The 19,883-nt window shown below is 38.9% G+C and overlaps 1 protein-coding gene and 1 long non-coding RNA gene across 2 annotated transcripts in view; both read left to right on the forward strand.

The window, feature by feature from the left end:
* The window catches only part of LOC124268695 (NADPH--cytochrome P450 reductase-like), a 53,651-nt gene extending 51,276 nt beyond the window's left edge, over nucleotides 1–2,375 (forward strand). Inside the window, 2 exon segments of the mRNA XM_046703690.1 lie at nucleotides 2–230; nucleotides 1,570–2,375. Coding sequence (XP_046559646.1) covers nucleotides 2–230; nucleotides 1,570–1,714 — 374 coding nt within the window. The 3' untranslated portion in view covers nucleotides 1,715–2,375.
* A 5,150-nt stretch (nucleotides 2,376–7,525) lies between these two features.
* On the forward strand, nucleotides 7,526–19,548 carry LOC124268712. The gene is made up of 3 exons (XR_006896335.1): nucleotides 7,526–7,957; nucleotides 8,656–8,661; nucleotides 19,539–19,548. It is a non-coding gene; the product is annotated as an uncharacterized LOC124268712 (long non-coding RNA).
* The last annotated feature ends 335 nt before the right edge of the window (nucleotides 19,549–19,883 follow it).

Raw genomic sequence — 19,883 nt, forward strand, 5'->3', positions numbered from 1 at the left:
GGCAAGCCTGTTGGGCAGACCATCTTGTATTTCGGTTGCCGCCATCAGGCCCAAGACTTCATCTATGAGGAGGAGATGATGGACTACAAGGTCAAGGGAAGCCTGACCAAGATCTACACGGCATTCTCCCGGGACCAGGAGAAGAAAGTCTACGTCCAGAACCTTATAGAGCAGAACATGGCAGAGTTCTGGGAGCTCTTAGAGAATGGAGGTCACGTGTATGTGTGCGGGTGAGTTCGAAGTTGTGTATGTCTGGGAGTCTTGTGTGTATCACGCTTGTGTGTGTTGGAGTCACATGTGTGTTATAGTCAGATGTGGGTGTGGTAGTCACATGTGTGTGTTTGAGTCACGTGTATGTGTGATAGTCACGTCCATGTTTGGCTGTCACGTGTAGGTCCGATAGGCATGCTTATGTGTGCAGACACATGTGTGTTTGGTGAGTGAGTGAGTGAGTTTAGTTTTATGCCACACTCAGCAATATTTCAGCTATATGGCGGCGGTCTGTAAATAATCGAGTCTGGACCAGACAATCCAGTGATCAACAGCATGAGCATCGATTTGGGCATGTGTGTTTGATAATCACATATCTGCGTGGTCATTACATGTATGTGTGGGTATAAGTACACAGCCTAAGTGACGTGTATACAGTGAAGGCTTTGGAGTTTCAGCTACCAACTTTTCACCTATTTTCTGTTTTTAAAAAAAGTATTTTGCCCTCTCAGAGACCTCACATTTAAATGATTAATTCACAAATAAAACCTGTTTATTTGGTTGTTTGAGCTTTTAGCCAGACTGGAACGTTTATATAGAAGTGAACCCATATATCTACACTCAACACAGCATCCATTTCTCCCTCCTGTCAGTACACATCACTTGATAACTCTAGCTATTCAAATATGCTGTCTTTTTATGATCCGTTGCTGCAAAATATCCAGGAAAATTCACATTAGCTGCAGAGCTTTGTATAGTCCGTTTGAGTCAGAAACGGACTGATGAATTGCAAATTTTATCATTGTACAAAATTGCCACATAAATATAAATAGTACACATGGTTATCATTTACTAATACCCAGCTTTCTTATATTTGAAAATTTTCCGGACTCCACCAAAAAAGTTCTTTAAGAAACTATCATTAAAATTTTGACACAGTTCACTATTTGTTACGAGGGAGGAGTGCAGAGAAAGGGACAGCCAGGTTTAGAGAAGCACGTGCACAAGTGCCCACCAAGTTATTGATTCTCCATCCTTTCACGCACACCTGGCTAGTTGTCCCTTTTTCTGCACTCCTCCCTCGTAACAAATAGTGAACTGTGTCAAAATTTTAATGATAGTTTCTTAAAGAACTTTTTTGGTGGAGTCGGGAAAATTTTCAAATATAAGAAAGCTGTTGGGTATTAGTAAATGATAAACATGTGTACTATTTATATTTATGTGGAAATTTTGTACAATGATAAAATTTGCAATTCATCAGTCCGTTTCTGACTCAAACGGACTGTAGTTCTGTTTTGTTTCCCCTAAAATTATTGTTTGTGTTAATTCCTCTCACCTGACTTTATTTTCTCCTGTCAGAGATGCAAGGAACATGGCGAGAGAGGTCCATGGTTTACTGGAAAAGATCGTCACGGAGATGGGCAAGAAAGACAAAGAGGGTGCTCTCGACTACATCAAGAAATTACAATCCAAAGGCCGCTACTCCTGTGATGTATGGAGTTGAACTGTTAGAAGACACACCTACTTCAGTTTGATCAATGCAAGTTCGAATCCAAAGAACCATCATCTTGAGTGGAATCATGGTGTCTTATACCTGGAGGGACCACAGAATAGGAGAGCATGGCATTTCCATTGTTGTTGACCAAATTTAAAAAACATAATTCAGGCTTTTATCAATAAAAGTTTTTTCTCCTGACCTGTCCATAACATGTCCACTGTCCCAGTCATATTTTATTTCTATACCTTGTTAAGAGAGAATTTATTTCACTTTGCATTTCATTTTTGTACCAAATTCCATCTTTTTGTACATGTAACTAAGGTCACCATGACCTCAGGGACCTTCCCTTTATTCACTGCAGGCAGTAAAGGGCTTGACTCAAGATCCTGCATTGTATATTAGAATGAGGATTCCTTTTATTGATTTGTAATATAATGCCTTGCAAATTGTTTTTGAACAATGAAATGCTTCTCTCAGATATTAGAGTTGTTGTATTTATAAAAAGATTTTAAACATTTTTATCTTCTGCTGGTCCAAATCAGACTGTAAAATGATTTAATATCCTTTGCAATGCATTAAATGTTTGTATTTAAATTACTGACCTATTGACCAAACGTGAAACTGGAATCTGTAAAAAAAGAATTAATAAAAGAAGATAAAATAAAAAGTTCCTTATTAATTCTTTACCTACCCAGTCAGTTTTGAAAACGTCATTAGAAGCTGGAATATTCTTTCAACTGTCCTAAAGGTGTATCAGGGATTTACAGGACGTGAATTCCTGCGTCCTATACGCAACAAAATTGACGATGGGCGCAACAAAATTTATTAGCGCATCCACAGGGACGCAGAAAAGTCCAAATACTTTTGTAAAAATTCCAATCAAGAAACAATAAGTTGTCAAAGAGTTTGCTACTAGCTGGATTATGGTACAATTTCCAATTCAATTACTGTAACGAATAATGTGATGATCATGATACACAATACAATAACAGTATTAATAATAATAATTAAGTGTCTGGGAACCCCATTTTGTTGTCCAGGACCCCTGAAACTTATAAGCATGAGTCCCAGGGACCCTCAAATACAGGACTCAAGGTAAATCCCTGGTGTATAAACAAACCCCAGATTTTGGTGGAACTATTATATGAACTGATGTACTTTCTATTTTGTAAGAGGTATTGCTCATCAAAAGCAATGAAGTGCAATGTTTACTCATGATGTTGATGAAGATATGATATTAATGAAAAACAGACAAATTTTATTTCTTATTTGAGACTATTTGAACCAAGATACTTTTTTACTGTTCTTGACAAAGACTAGATGTTGTAGACAATAGGTAGAAACCTGCTGGTTATTTAGTATCATTTATGTTGCTATGGTTATTAGCTCCATATCCTCCAGTGGCCGATGACACCAAATGTTCATTATGGAGAGTTGCCTCCCCTAGTAGTGCAAGGATATGCTGATCTGACTTGATTATGATCCATGGCCTCAGCAAAAGTAACATTCTAATGCTCAATGGTTTCACCAATGGGGTAAACTTGACATTAGCTTTGTTGTTCATGACAATTCTCACACAAGGTGATACGCCTCGATATATCTGGAATTCTGGACAAATATCATTCAAATTGAGCTCACTCATTCTTTGAAATAACTGTTGGCATCTAAAAATATAGACAGATTTAGTTATGTCCTGGGCCCTGTTTCACCAAGCTATCGTAGTGCTGCGACTGACGTAAGTCTATGTTACAGTATAGGAGGTACGACTATTGTAGTGCTACGATAGCTTTGTCCAAAGGGGCCGAGAGGTAACTAATGTATATATTGTTTTATAGATATTTTTATTCTTAAAACTTTTGTAAGTAGTCGAAGTGAACTAAAAAAGAGAACCATCTGCGTTCTGAATTTTTTTTATTGTAAACATGGTTAAAAAAGGTATAGTCACTGGATGCAAAATAAATTCTTTCAAGTTCTCTTTTTTGTCATTTATCCTTTTGGGGACATGTTACAAGGAGATTGAACATGGTTTATGATGTTTCCAGTAGCACAATACCATCCACACACTACAAACATATTTATATTTGGGATTAAACTCGTCCATTTACTTACCAGTGAAGGTCCAGGTTAGAATTGATCTTCAGTAACCCATGCTTGTAAAAGGCAACTAACATGATCGGGTGGACACTCTCACTGACAGTGTGGCGTAAAACTAAACTCACTCACTCACTCGCTCATCCATTTACTGCCTTGAGTACTGATGCTCATGATGTTGATCACTGGATTGTCTGGTCCAGACTCGATTATTTACAGACCGCTGCCATATAGCTGGAATATTGCTGAATGTGGCCTTAAACAACACACCAACCAACCTATGAGTACTGATCAATGAATACTTGTGAGTACTGGTAAGTAATGATGAGTACTAATGAGGCTATGAGTCGTAGATTTGCTTCATGCAGTTTCAGTCTATTTCAGAGAGGGACACAAAGTTTTCTTACTATTTTTGTGAAATTGTGATTATTTGTCCATGTGGTAATATATTACGCTTTAAATGTAAATGTAATTATGTTTTAACATCCTGATGTTATAGCCGATAAACAAATAAATATACAATACATAGGTCTGCAACGATACTCTATTGTTTTGATACGATACGCATCATGGTATAGACCTCTCTGTTTGCTATGTTTCGATTCATTACACTAAGTGCATTCGAAACAAGAGAAACAATAATTTGGCCAACACATATGTACTTTTTGTAACAAAACTAATCAAATGATATATTAAATCCCTGACTAAAATAGCATTAGGCCAGACCAATTTTATTTCTTGTTTTACGGATTTTTGTCTTCAGAAAACCTAAAGGCAGGAGGGGGAAAAAAATCCAAAATAAATCACCAAAGTAATGTTCCTTCTAACTACTCAAAGTATTTTACTTTTTTGCAAGTTATGAAGTGTATATGGGGCAAAAAACAATCTAAAAAAATTCTTTTGAAAGTTTACATTTTTGGCCAATTAAAACAGGATTTATTTTTTGAGCGGGGAAAATTCATTTTATTTTTTTTGTTATTCTTGAAAAAATATAACTGGCGGATCCGATAACAAGAAATAAAATTGGTCTGGCCTTAATAGTAAATAAAATAATGTTTGGCTGAGCTTAATGAACTGACCAATCAAGAGGTACGTTGTAATATAATGCAATTCATAATGCTAATATACCGGACTGGACCGAAATAACAACAGAATCGAAAACAACTGGTAGATATTGCAGTACACCAGGCACAATGGTATACCATTGCATCTCTAACAGTAAAACAACACAGTGTTGAATGAGTGAGTGAGTTTTATGTTAATGCTGTTTGTACAATACCCCATCCATATCCTGGCTGTAGACCCCTAAAATGGGTTTGTAATTTTGCTCCCAAATTGGAATTTGGGAAATTAACCCACTTCCCAAAGTGAACTCCGAGCAATGATGGTCAAATATCCATGTTAAAGTATGGCAGTCTTATAACAAAGTGATCATAGCTCTACGACTGGCGTAAGTCTATGTTGAAGTATGGAAGTTACGACCACCTTAGCACTAAGATCACTTTGTGAAATGGGACCCAGGAGCCCGTTCCACATACTGATCATAGCTCTACGACTGGCGTAAGTCTATGTTGAAGTATGGAAGTTACGATCACCTTAGCACTAAGATCACTTTGTGAAATGGGACCCAGGAGCCCGTTCCACATACTGATCATAGCTCTACGACTGGCGTAAGTCTATGTTGAAGTATGGAAGTTACGATCACCTTAGCGCTAAGATCACTTTGTGAAATGGGGCCCAGGAGCCCGTTCCACATACTGATCATAGCTCTGACTGGCGTAAGTCTATGTTGAAGTATGGAAGTTACGATCACCTTAGCTAAGATCACTTTGTGAAATGGGGCCCAGGAGCCCGTTCCACATACTGATCATAGCTCTACGACTGGCGTAAGTCTATGTTGAAGTATGGAAGTTCTACGATCACCTTAGCTTAAGATCACTTTGTGAAATGGGGCCCAGGAGCCCGTTCCACATACTGATCATAGCTCTACGACTGGCGTAAGTCTATGTTGAAGTATGATAGTTAAGATCACCTTAGCGCTAAGATCACTTTGTGAAATGGGGCCCAGGAGCCCGTTCCACATACTGATCATAGCTCTACGACTGGCGTAAGTCAATGTTGAAGTATGGAAGTTACGATCACCTTAGCGCTAAGATCACTTTGTGAAATGGGGCCCAGGAGCCCGTTCCACATACTGATCATAGCTCTACAACTGGCGTGAAGTCTATGTTGAAGTATGGAAGTTACGATCACCTTAAGCTAAGATCACTTTGTGAAATGGGGCCCAGGAGCCCGTTCCACATACTGATCATAGCTCTACGACTGGCGTAAGTCTATGTTGAAGTATGGAAGTTACGATCACCTTAGCTAAGATCACTTTGTGAAATGGGGCCCAGGAGCCCGTTCCACATACTGATCATAGCTCTACGACTGGCGAAGTCTATGTTGAAGTATGGAAGTTACGATCACCTTAGCTAAGATCACTTTGTGAAATGGGGCCCAGGAGCCCGCTCCACATACTGATCATAGCTCTACGACTGGCGTAAGTCTATGTTGAAGTATGGAAGTTACGATCACCTTAGCTAAGATCACTTTGTGAAATGGGGCCCAGGAGCCCGTTCCACATACTGATCATAGCTCTCACGACTGGCGTAAGTCTATGTTGAAGTATGGAAGTTACGATCACCTTAGCTAAGATCACTTTGTGAAATGGGGCCCAGGAGCCCGTTCCACATACTGATCATAGCTCTACGACTGGCGTGAAGTCTATGTTGAAGCATGATAGTTACGATCACCTTAAGCTAAGATCACTTTGTGAAATGGGGCCCAGGGCCCGCCCACATACTGATCATAGCTCTACACGACTGGCGTAAGTCTTTGTTGAAGTATGTGAGTTACAATCACCTTAGCACTAAGATCACTTTGTGAAATGGGACCCAGGAGCCCGCTCCACATACTGATCATAGCTCTACTGACTGGCGTAAGTCTATGTTGAAGTATGAAAGTTACGATCACCTTAGCACTAAGATCACTTTGTGAAATGGGACCCAGGAGCCCGCTCCACATACTGATCATAGCTCTACGACTGGCGTAAGTCTATGTTGAAGTATGGAAGTTACGATCACCTTAGCGCTAAGATCACTTTGTGAAATGGGGCCCAGGAGCCCGTTCCACATACTGATCATAGCTCTACGACTGGCGTAAGTCTATGTTGAAGTATGATAGTTACGATCACCTTAACGCTAAGATCACTTTGTGAAATGGGGCCCAGGAGCCCGTTCCACATACTGATCATAGCTCTACGACTGGCGTAAGTCTTTGTTGAAGTATGTGAGTTACAATCACCTTAGCACTAAGATCACTTTGTGAAATGGGACCCAGGAGCCCGTTCCACATACTGATCATAGCTCTACGACTGGCGTAAGTCTATGTTGAAGTATGAAAGTTACGATCACCTTAGCACTAAGATCACTTTGTGAAATGGGACCCAGGAGCCCGTTCCACATACTGATCATAGCTCTACGACTGGCGTAAGTCTATGTTGAAGTATGGAAGTTACGATCACCTTAGCGCTAAGATCACTTTGTGAAATGGGGCCCAGGAGCCCGTTCCACATACTGATCATAGCTCTACGACTGGCGTAAGTCTATGTTGAAGTATGGAAGTTACGATCACCTTAGCTTAAGATCACTTTGTGAAATGGGGCCCAGGAGCCCGCTTCCACATACTGATCATAGCTCTACGACTGGCGTAAGTCTATGTTGAAGTATGGAAGTTACGATCACCTTAGCGCTAAGATCACTTTGTGAAATGGGGCCCAGGAGCCCGTTCCACATACTGATCATAGCTCTACGACTGGCGTAAGTCTATGTTGAAGTATGGAAGTTACGATCACCTTAGCGCTAAGATCACTTTGTGAAATGGGGCCCAGGAGCCCGTTCCACATACTGATCATAGCTCTACGACTGGCGTAAGTCTTTGTTGAAGTATGTGAGTTACAATCACCTTAGCACTAAGATCACATTGTGAAATGGGGCCCAGGAGCCCGTTCCACATACTGATTGTAGCGCTATGACTGGCGTAAGTCTATGTTGAAGTATGGGAGTTACTATCACCTTAGCGCTGAGATCATTTTGGGGAACGGGACCCTGGCCTTCTGTGTCCTAGAGATTGAACCACTATATTCATTGTCAAGAACGAATGACACCATGATTCCATTTCTTGTGGACATTCACATGAACATTTTAGTACATGACATATACCATCTTGTAGTGCCCTAGTTTTAAGTTCAGGACTAATTGCTCATGTAAGTAAAATTTCAGGCACATGTTTACCAATTGATGTTCATGTAAAATTATGTGTATTTTATGAACTGACAGACATTGAGAAAGTAATTTTCAGGTTTTGATTATTATATATTTTTATGTGAAATAGGTAAGTTTTAGAAAATCATAAACTGTATAAATTGTAGTAGTAAATATATTTAATAGCAAAGTGATATACCAGTAATGTGTGCATTGTAATATGCACCATGAATGCTTTTTCAATGTCTTCGTATGATATATGTTTGTTGTCTGACATATGTAGTTAACAAACTGAAACGGGTACCTTGACCTTTTTGATATCAGTTAATATTAGGGCGGCAACTAATCCACTATGAGGTGAATTTGATACATGTACATATGAATATTGGTAACAAATACAAATCAAATCAGCTGTTGATGTATTATTCAATATGTTTAGTGAAATAATGACAAAAATATTTGACATGTTTTGAGCATGTTTTCTCTGAAAAAGCTGAATTAAAAGGGTGCCTAGTACAGTGATTAGGCATTCATATTGCAATACCAAAACAGAAACAAGTAACCACTGCCATGTTCTGTAGCCATGGTAACAGTTAATTCACTACCCTTTCATGTTCTTTTTCCTCTTTAATGTGATATGGCTTGATGCCTTTAGTAAGTAATCCATTAGTCAGTGTGTGTATTTGAACTGAATTGAGAGCTCTTGGATAAAAGAATATGTTTAATGACCATTTTGATATTTTCAATGAAAGATAAAACAGGTTTATGTCAAACATACTATTCACACATCTTTTTATTTTGCATTTTATAATATGATCCCTTTCAACATCAAAATGCGACCCATCTCTACAATTCTGAAGAATTTTTAGTCAAAGGCAGCATGGATACTGTATTGTGAATTTATTTTGTTTAGGATAAATTTTAATTACATTAAGATCTTTCATTATGTTTTAACACTGCATCAAGTCGTGGAGTTTACAAATACAATTTCTCCATTCAATTACATTTTCACAAGACTGGTATATTTTGTACACACTGTTGTGAATGTGCTATTTGATTTTTCTCTGATTGCTGAAGTTACCTTTTCTCTGGTTGCTATGGTTACCCATGGCATCTTGTATGCTCATTTGTACTGTATGGAAGAGTGTTTTATACTGAGCTATTTCATTAATTAGGCATGTTATATTTGTACTGAAACTACTTTGTAAGGTGACCGACATGTCAGATATTGATAGTGGACTACAGCAGCCTCCATGTTAATGGTCATTCCAGAAGTAGACTTTGTGTGTTTATTGAAAATATTGAATTGGATTCCAAAGATTACATAGTCAAGACTGTCCAATCATATTGTAGATGTTTATGTTATTCATATGTCTTTGTTTAGTAGAGTTCTATGTTTAGACCAGATCAATTTAATTACTTGTTTCACTGCTAAAAAGTGATAAATTGTTTGGGATATCACTTTCTAACTTTAACTGGGCGGTGTGGTAGCGTAGTGGTTAAAGCGGTCACTCGTCAAGTCCAAGACCCGGGTTGAATTCCATACATGGGTACAATGTGCGAAATCCATTTCTGGTGTCCCCGTCATGATATTGCTGGAATATTGCTAAAAGCGGCATGAACCTAAACTCCCTAATAATTCATTTCTTGTTGGTGGGGTAATCTGGTGGTTAAAGCCTTTGCTTCTGCCATGGAAAGCCTGGGTTGGATTCCCCACATGGGTAGAATGTGTTGAGAACTTTTCTGGTGTTTCCCACCCCATTGGTAAAAGCAAAACCGTTATTCACACTTTCATTTGATGCAACAGGATAACATTTTGCTGTCCAAAAAGGAGTGAGTTTTAGTTTTACACCACCTTTAGCAATATTCCAGCAAGATCGTAGTGGGGAACACCAGAAATGGCCTTCACACATGCCCACGTGGGGAATCAAACTATTCTTGAGTTGTATGAAGTTATTCTTTATAATGTTTCAGTCTCGTTATTGCAGGTGTTTGACTTAACTTAATAAAGTAAAACAAGTTATTAAATTGGTCTGGTGTTTTTTGTATGTACAAAAGAAATTTTCTGAGTGCAGCTCAAAATGGACCCCTGTGAGTGTACTGTAACATTAAATGGCAGAATTCTATTGGATTAGAGGGAACACTGCTCATAATATCATTCATTTCTTTGGCTAGTCTATATTGCTGCTGATGAACAAATAATACTTTCCTTTAAAGGTCACATGCAACCAAAAAATCAAACATTATTAAAACACAATTATCACTTATTCGTGACATATAATATACATTGCTGGTTATGAAAAAACATATAAACAAAATTATAAGCGTACAATCGCAAATCAAAAGTGCAATATTGTGTACTTCGGTTTACTTCCCAAGAAACGAAGCAGCCGGGATACCGAACCCAGTCAGAGCGGGTGGGTGTGCACTCAAGTGTAACGGCTGGTTCATTTGCAGATGTCCTCACGGCTTATTGTGTGTGTGTATATGTAGAGATGTTGGGTTTTGTAAATACATGCTCATTTTTTGTGTATAACATTTTGCAATCAACAGACATCATAACATGTCATGTGTTCAACTATCACACCTGCCTGTCTGTGTAATTACATAATGTGACAGAGACCGAACTCGGGCCATAAATCAATGCATTTTGTTTATGGTGTATAGCCCGATTGGTGTTAAGTTCAAATTGCATGTGGTCAGTGATAGCAGCTGTGTATTGAATATTGTCATTAGCAGACAGGCAGGCAGACACACAGATGTCAATAAAACAAGACATTGAGTTTTGTCTGTGACAACGACATATCTATATCACAGTTAGAAATTCTGTCAACGCTAAATAATGACGTTGCTTTTAAGTATCGAACTGAGAAAGTGACTCGGTAAGAAGAACGTGTGGTGAAATTATATAAACAGTTAATTTACTGTCATAACATATAAAAAGCTCGCGCCTGTGAGATATCAACAAAACATTAGAAAAATAGCTCACACCAAAGCCTTCACCGAGTATTCACCGGACAACCTGCTTCCAAGTTGCGCGAACCTATTTCACTGCGCACGTGCTATGAGCGCAGCCCAGCTGTTGAAACCCGTTTTCCCCAGAAAAGTCTGGGGAAAATTAGTGAAACGTTTGAACTCCGATTTCGCGCGTTTTTTTTCATCGCGTTATTTTTCAACTTTATAAGTTGAATTTGCATTTTTGACGATTTGTTTCGGTAAGTCCATACCGAAAGGTATCAGAATCTGCAAAGTTATGTTTTACGTTGCATGTGACCTTTAAGCAAAATTGTGAAAGCTAAATAGACAGTGTTCAGGCAACCATAATACTATCGGATCTTTTATTGCTTTAGAATACCTTTCAGTGTGAAAATATGATATTATTTCCCTTGGAGGTTGCATCAGATGAACTTTCTAATATCTTTCTTACAACTTTCTAATATTTGGCAAATTTGCTTGAAGGATAGTATTGTTTTGTTGTTCAGCAGTAACACAGAGTAGTTATACATACTAGTGAATAAAGCATTCGGACATTCATGTATTTACTCTGTATCTTAAAAAGGTATAGGAATTTCCAATGCAAAATTGTACATTTTGAAAATCCATACAAATCGATGCACAATTAGGTGCATCAGGTATTGCATCAAATATCCATTTGAAATGCATCAACAAATGCACTTACTCTTAAGTTTTCTCCAAAATATCTTAACTCAGCTTGTTTCATGATTTTTATATTTGATCTGTTTGTTTGGTTCTATTCGACAATTTACAAAAACATTTTATTTGGGAAGTGAGTAAGATGCGAGGCGAAATACTTCCATATATCGACTAAAATATTTTATAGACACAGTCATGAATGGATGTCGTCATGAGTGATTCGTTTGTTATCCCATGTCATAGGCCATATTATAATTGATAGACTAAATGAAATAAAGTTTAGATGTCATAGGATCCTGTTGTTTGTCAATTGTTTCATGGAGTTATCTCCCCATAGTGGACTGAAGTCCCCAAGGTTCATCATGAGCACAGTAGCATATTTAAGAATGTTGAGGTAACAAAAGAGGACATGTTTAGTCCGAGAGTAAAACTGACCCTCTACATGTTGTACAAAAAGTATTTCTCAAACAATTTATTTACTTAAAAGCATCGGAATTTCTGTTCTTCTTCACAGCAGTAGTAATTACAAATAATCTAACTAGATTTTCCGGTTCATCGATCACATGATGTCAGGTTTGTATCTTCAAGTTCACTGACATGATGAAGAATGAACAGTGCTACACCGAGATCATGATGCTGCAGTTGGGTGGTGGTGGAAAACTGAGACCAAAAAGACAGAAATATTGTCACCTGGACAGTATCCTGAATGTTGAAAAGGACAATCTACTGCAAGGTAGAATCACTCCGATTGAATATGCAAATGCAATATCGCGCATTGTTGATGTATAAGTGAAATGGAGGATAATGTTTCATGTATTATAATTTCAAGGTATCATGTATCATGTGTGAATGTTAACTGCATTGTTCGTGTATAAATGAAATGGTGATATAAATGCGAGTATCATGTGTGAATGTTTTATGCTGAGGTACAATAAATTTCAGAACTGGCTCTACTTAATCCCTTGTTAATCCTAGTGGTGTTCCGATTAATTGAAATAATCGAAGATTGGTCGCAGTGACCAAACGACCAAGCAATCGGTCACATTTTCTCATAATCGAACATAAACGATTTTTGAACTACTTTTTTACTCTTTGAAATACTTGACAATGGAACATATCGTTGAAGTTGTCAGTGCCTGAAAACGTGTTTAATTCATAGAAAACTCACTTCACTAACTGAAAAGCCATGACTGAATATATCTTGAAGAAGTTTATGTTCATGATATATTAGTCATCAATTTAAAGTAGCAAGTTGCATCTTGTTATACATATCTGCAATAACAACCTGGATAGGAAAATCTGAAAAAAGACGCTAACCAATGTTTTTCGATGATTGTTCGTTGGTAAGGAAGCAATCATCGATTGTGATATTTTAACCAATTCCCAACACTAGTTAATCCCCCCATTGTTAGCTAGTTAACCACGAGTGACTGCTTCACACCTTGAAACAAAGGCAGGGGGCACAGTGAGGACACCCCTCCAGCCCTACCGGTAACACAGCCATTCACAGGCATGGCAGTACTGCTGTATAGCATCAGGAAAAGCATGCTTCAATTTTAGGCACATTTTGTGAATGGTTGTGCTACCCTGTAGGGTAGGACATGCTTACCCTTTTTGCGAACACCTGGTGTCATGGCTTATTTTCAGTGATCCATTCATATAAATTACACAGCTACTTTTTCTTTACACCAACCCAGTGAAGGTTCGGGTTAGAATTGATCTTCAGGAACCCATGCTTGTCGTTAGAGGCGACTAACGGGATCTGTGGTCAGGCTCGCTGACTGGGTTGACACATGTCATCGTATCCCAGTTGCGTAGATCGATGTTCATGCTGTTGACCCCTGGATTGTCTGGTTCAGACTCGATTATTTACAGACCGCCGCCATATAGCTGGAATATTGCTGAGTGTGGCGTAAAACTAAACCCACTCACTCATTCTTTACACCAAACGGAATTTGTTTTTGTGGATAGCCAAGACTGGGTATTCTTTTGTACTGATGTTCAATAGTTGAACAGTTATCCAGCGAGCTGCATTGCGTATGAGGCCACCAAATGGACCAGGGTACAGTTGAACAAAACATTAGCTCTACGACTGTAACTCTACGACTATGTTAAAGGTTTGGGAATTTCAACCACCTCAGCGCAAAGATTGCTTAGTACAACAACACAACAAACAGAATCAACTTAACGACATACAGACCCGTGTCAGTTGTAATCGGACACTTGACGTCATTTCCATAGACTTACATGTTATTTCAGTGTAGCATAAATAGTTTTCATGAGGTGAGTTTAGAATAGATCTTTGTAAAATCTGACAGGCAAATTTGAAATCATCTCTGCTCTGCGCACATAATTTCAGTTCAATTTTCAGACCACTATTTAACTAATGACATCACTATCAACTTACGTATATAGTTCCACATGGCACAATCCCATAGGCCGCCATGTTAAAGGAGTTAACGGCACTTTACATATGTTGATTAAATTATTGCCATTCGAAAAATAAGCAACGGAAAATTAAACAGAAATTATGTGATTGTAGGTAAGATGATTCCTCACAAATGTGCAAAATTTGACTTGGATCATACAAAAATTAAATTCATGAAAATTATTTATGCTACACTAAATTAACGGGTCTGTAGCTGTGTAGTTGTACCCGATGGCGTGAATCTGCTCGCAATACCAGTCACCGGATTATCTTGTCCAGATCTGATTCGACGTCGTTCAGTTGGAATAAGTAGCTGTGGAATGCTATTTACAACGTCCTCAAAAGGTTTTTGTTTGTTTATTTGTTTGCTGTTAAGCCAATTCACTAACAAGCCCTATCTCTAGAGGCTGTATATATCAGATCAAGTGGCAACCAATATATTGGCGAAACCCTCAGACCCATCAACATCAGACTGAAAGAACACCAGACTTCCGTCAACAAAGTCATCCGCCATTTCCGAACACAACAGCAAGAACCAAGAACCAAGACCATACAACCATGTTTAAAGCCACTGAAGAAACAACAACAACAAAAACAACAACTGGCGTCAACGGAAACTACAAGAGGCCACAGTCATCAAGAGACCCGAACCAGCCTTCAACCGTGACCAGGGAACATACCTGCTTGGCGATGTCAGTGCTTAATTACCCATTAGTGGATTTTCTCCATTAGCAATCAGCGCCAATTAACTACTTACTTCCCTTGTTTAGTGTCCAACTTTGTTATCTCAACACTGTTGTTGTTTCACGTCTACATATACAGCTATCTGCTACCTAGCTTTTAATCAATCAATCTTTATTTACAGTACTCAAAAGGCCATATAGTACATTTTTACATACAGTGAGTGAGTGAGTATAGTTTTAGCAATATTACTGCGGGGGACACCAGAAATGGGCTTCACACATTGTGCCCATGTGGGGAATAGCACCCGGGTCTTCGGCGTGACCAGCGACCGCCTAACCACTAGGCTACGCCACCGCCCCAAGTAGCAAAGGGTTCAATAGAAACAAATATCACAAATAATATCACGTCTGTAATGCAGAGGATCTGATATTCATTGCATGGTATACATACATTGCTACTTTGTGACTAGAAATATTTTTATATGTATTCTTTTCTTATATTTGTATACAATGGACAAACAAGCAAGAAATAGTATTCATCTTCTACCTCCTGATAATGACAATGTTTACACAATCGGTTTCCCATGCTATCCCGAAATCTCTACATTTTTCTATTAGAAGATCATGAGAACTACATCTGAAAAGGGATAGTGCTGTTCGGAATATCTTAACAATGTCTAAAAGATATTTTCCAGTAAGAATGAATGATTTAAAATAGGAGTAATGATTTAACATATTGTGTAAACATATTGACTGACTAACCGACTGAGTTTGGTTTTACGCCGCTTTTAGCAATATGCCAGCAACATCACGGCGGGGAACACCAGAAATGGGCCTCACACATTGTACCCATGGGGGGATTCGAACCCGGGTCTTCGGCGTTTGCATTGTTTGTAACCAAACATGGCCGCCATTAGGCTAACCCCGATCAAGGCCCGAAAACTTCTCATCCAGACCCTCTCTGACAAGGGTGTACCAGTACATCAAATCAGGCAAATTTTCGGGCACAAACATGTACAATCAATAAACAGTTACTATTCAATTAATGAGAAACAACATCAGTCCATCAATAAATTGTTGTCAAACCCTTGTAAATCCTCCACTCTGCCCACTCATCCTCAGCCTGAGGCTGCCATCTTGACGTCACAGTCGTTGTCGCATGCCGTAATTCTTCATTCTGTACATACACTATTCTGAGGTCCAATTTATGGTAGTGTATTCCACTTCACCATCTTCGAATGACTCCTCTGTCAGTCGATTATCTGCTCCTAAGAGGCGTATTCTTCCCATTGACTCGGATTCCTACTAGAGTTATCCTTCTTGGAACTGCTGTACATGTACTCTACTGGGACCATATGACGTGACTGTAACACGCCTTCCACAGAACAAAATGTTGTTTAATCTTCAAACTTGTTGAGTTTCTTGACAGAAAACTTTTTCTAGATGTATTCGGTGGATGGTTGTCTTTTAGATTTCCAAACTTTTAACCGTTGACTTTCCCCAAAATTGACAGGTTTTTGACAAAGTTTAAACACTAAACCGTCACCCGTCACTAGACACACGTCAGTCGTGAATGAACGATGTTCCGTCCCACTGACTTGATCAAATAACGGTTTAGCTGTTATTAAGTTCAATGATATATTTAAAAGATCATTTAAACATATTAACAAATGTTAATTAATTATTCCAGACAAAATATTTTTGTTGTATTTTAAAGCGATTTTACGAGGTACTAATTTCCATAGCGTAGTTATGTTATTACCGCTGGAGAAGTTAGGTTTATACGCGCATGAATACGAATCAGCTGTTTGGGGTCACAAGTCCTGTCTCGTGGTGGTTTTTATTTCGTGGTTCTTCTTTTTAAATTACATTATTGGTAATAACTAGAATAACCAACTCGGTACGAGTGATTACGGGAAATATGCCCTCGTCGAACCCCCTACCTACCTACCTAACCTAACCTACCTACCTACCTACGCCATGGGAGCATGGTGGGCGAGCCCTAAGGCGCCTGGCTAGTGATCAGCAGGCATGAGGTGCCAGGATCGAGCCCACCTGTGACCGGGTGTTAAAACCTTGGAGTCAACTTTGTGTGCATGCAGACTCTTTCAGTGTTTTCACAACCCCTAGTGTACAGTACACGACCCTGTGCACTTAAAAGAGCCCACGAATCCGTTGGTATATGACCAGATGGTGGCCACATGAATACGTGCAAACACCTAGTTGCGGGTACAACAACGTGCAGTAAACTTGGACAAAGTACTGTGACTATGTGTCCCAGTTCACCCAACTGTGAATGGGTACCTCGTAAGGATGGGAAAGCCACAATAACTCGGTGCGCCTTGTGCCAGTAAGAGTTGTATGTTCCTCAGGAGCATTGATAATAAGATGTGTCGTTGAGACTGACATCCAATGATCGACGGAACAAATACCAGCGCCTTGAACATGCATTAGTGCGTGGATATGTGCGCTATATAAATTTTCAATAATAATAATACCTACCTACCTAAACCCAACAACCTATAGCTACCTACCTTCCCACCCACCCATTTACCTACGTACTTACCTACCCACCCACCCAATGTTTGCACCTCTGCTTGTGTGGTTAGGTTTCCAAATAGAAACTGTTTAGTCATAGGACAATATCTTCCTCATAGCTGCGGGGCGGTGGGGTAGTCTAGTGGTTAAAGCGTTGGCTCGTCACGCCGAAGACCCGGGTTCGAATCCCCACATGGGTACAACGTGTGAAGCCCATTTGTGGTGTCCCCCGCCGTGATGTTGCTGGAATATTGCTAAAAGCGGCGTAAAGCCAAACTCAGTCAGTCCTCATAGCTGCTCCTTACAGCCGGCTTTTACCCACACCAATGGGTGTGTACTGAGAGAAACTTTCATATTAACTTCATGACCTGAGACGCCATACATAGTTTATATTCTCATGTAACAAACACAAAACAAGCAAATAATTATACGATTTTTGTTAAACAAAACAGAAAAATTTTACAATGTTTATTTCATGTTGTTGCCTACAGGGCTCAACATTAATCTTTTTGATGTTTTTTTTCAAAACAAAATTCGCACAATTGTCGTGGGTTTAGATGTATAACGTTTCGCACTGTTTTCCAGACTGTAAAACTAGTCTGGGACATACGCGTGGGTGGGTTGAACTTAACAATGAAGCAAATCATATGAAACTCTGATTTTTTAATGAGTTTTCTTACTTTATAACTTGGGAAGTTTGTTTTGCTATTAAATGACGATAAAATCCCAAGCCTTTACGCGTGCATTTTGAATTGCACAACATTTTTGCCAACTTAAAAGAAAATCATCATCAAAACATCTATTAAAAGTCCATTGTACGTTCCAACGTCTCCATGGGAACGGGTGTTTATGGATCACTTTGTATTCAGCTATGTTTAATACTATGTTATCAAAGAGGATACTATGCGCTTACAAAACATCACCCTGAACATAATTTAGAAGCAGACCGTGCATAAAAATAAACTTTGTGAATTGTGTGAGTAAATCAAAGCTTTATTCTATCGCAAACGTTTATGTACGAGATTATCGATGATACTATTTCATATCGATAATCATTAATACTTTTTCCTTACGATACCAAAACACGTTTTACATTTGAAGAAACACTACATTATGATGGGTTCGGAAGAAAAAATGTCCTCCGCCTAGACATTTGTTAGTGATGTTAATAAATGAAACTGTGTTCTGGAAATATAAGTTGTCTTCATGTAGACATACGTGAAGATCCGGGTTAGAATTGATCTTCAGTAACTCATACTTGTGAGAGGCGACTAACGGGATCGGATGGTCAGGCTCGCTGACTTGGTTGACACATGTCATCGTATCTCAGTTGCGTAGATCGATGCTCATGCTGTTGGTCACTCTATTGGCTGATCCATACTCGATTATTTACAGGCCGCCACCATAAAACTGGAGTACTACCGAGTCTGGCGTTAAACAACAACCAACCAACCAAACATGTAGAACATTTGTACAAGTACACGGTGTTCCGAAAGAGTGAGTGAGTTTAGTTTTACGCCGCTCTTAGCAATATCACGGCGGGGGACATCAGTAATGGGTTTCACACATTGTAGAAGTGCTGTGTGCAGCATAGTGTGAAGCAGTTTCATTGTCTTCTCCCAAGCAATTTCTATTTTGTCTGTTTAACTTTCGTGCCGAAGACCCGGGTTAGATTCCAAACATGGGAGCAATGCATGAAGCCCATTTTTTTGTGTCCTGGGCCGCTAAAAGCGGCGTAAAACCATACTCACTCACTCACCATTGGCACTGGAATATGTTTAGGCAGGCAGGCTCATTACTTTTTATATGTAACTGCCTCTTGAGCACTCAGCTCCATGTATCCATATCAAGAATACGGCGGGCCATCTATGACGATTCTGGAGATCATAAAGGTTCCAGAAACATGTATGCAAGATTCATTCATGTTTTAAGTGTTGAAGTATATTTGATGATAAAACTTCAGCTTCAAGTGGTTAATTGTATTGTTAAAGTTCTTGTTTTAAAAGTACGAACTGAATCAACCGAAATTAGAACATTTCTGGCAATCAGGCGTAAGTAGATTCAGCTTGAGTTAACCTAATGCTCTACTCCAGATAGAACGCATAAAATGCAACCTTAGATATTGTGCAAAGTGGATTCCAGGATAAACACAACAGTGGTATGTATTACATACAACTCAGAGAGGTTACAAGTGCTTAATGCTTGACAAAACCGACATTGTACATTTAACGCATATACAGAGACAAAGAAAAGTCCAACGTGTAGAACATCAAACAGAGATGCACACTCATCATCAAAGCATTAACTCGAAAGTATTTCTATGAGGATGCCTCCGATGCACGTAAGAATATGCACGTACTATCAATACATTGTAGATCTTTTTGATTAAAGTGTTTTTTTCTTGATTGAGTCAAGAAATAACCTTTCTGACCAGAGTATCGTGAGTGGGGGTACCCTAATGAATTTATATGGCGGCC

Source organism: Haliotis rubra, unplaced genomic scaffold (assembly GCF_003918875.1).
Source record: "Haliotis rubra isolate DU_JTF1 unplaced genomic scaffold, ASM391887v1 Scf101, whole genome shotgun sequence".
Lineage (NCBI taxonomy): Eukaryota > Metazoa > Mollusca > Gastropoda > Lepetellida > Haliotidae > Haliotis > Haliotis rubra.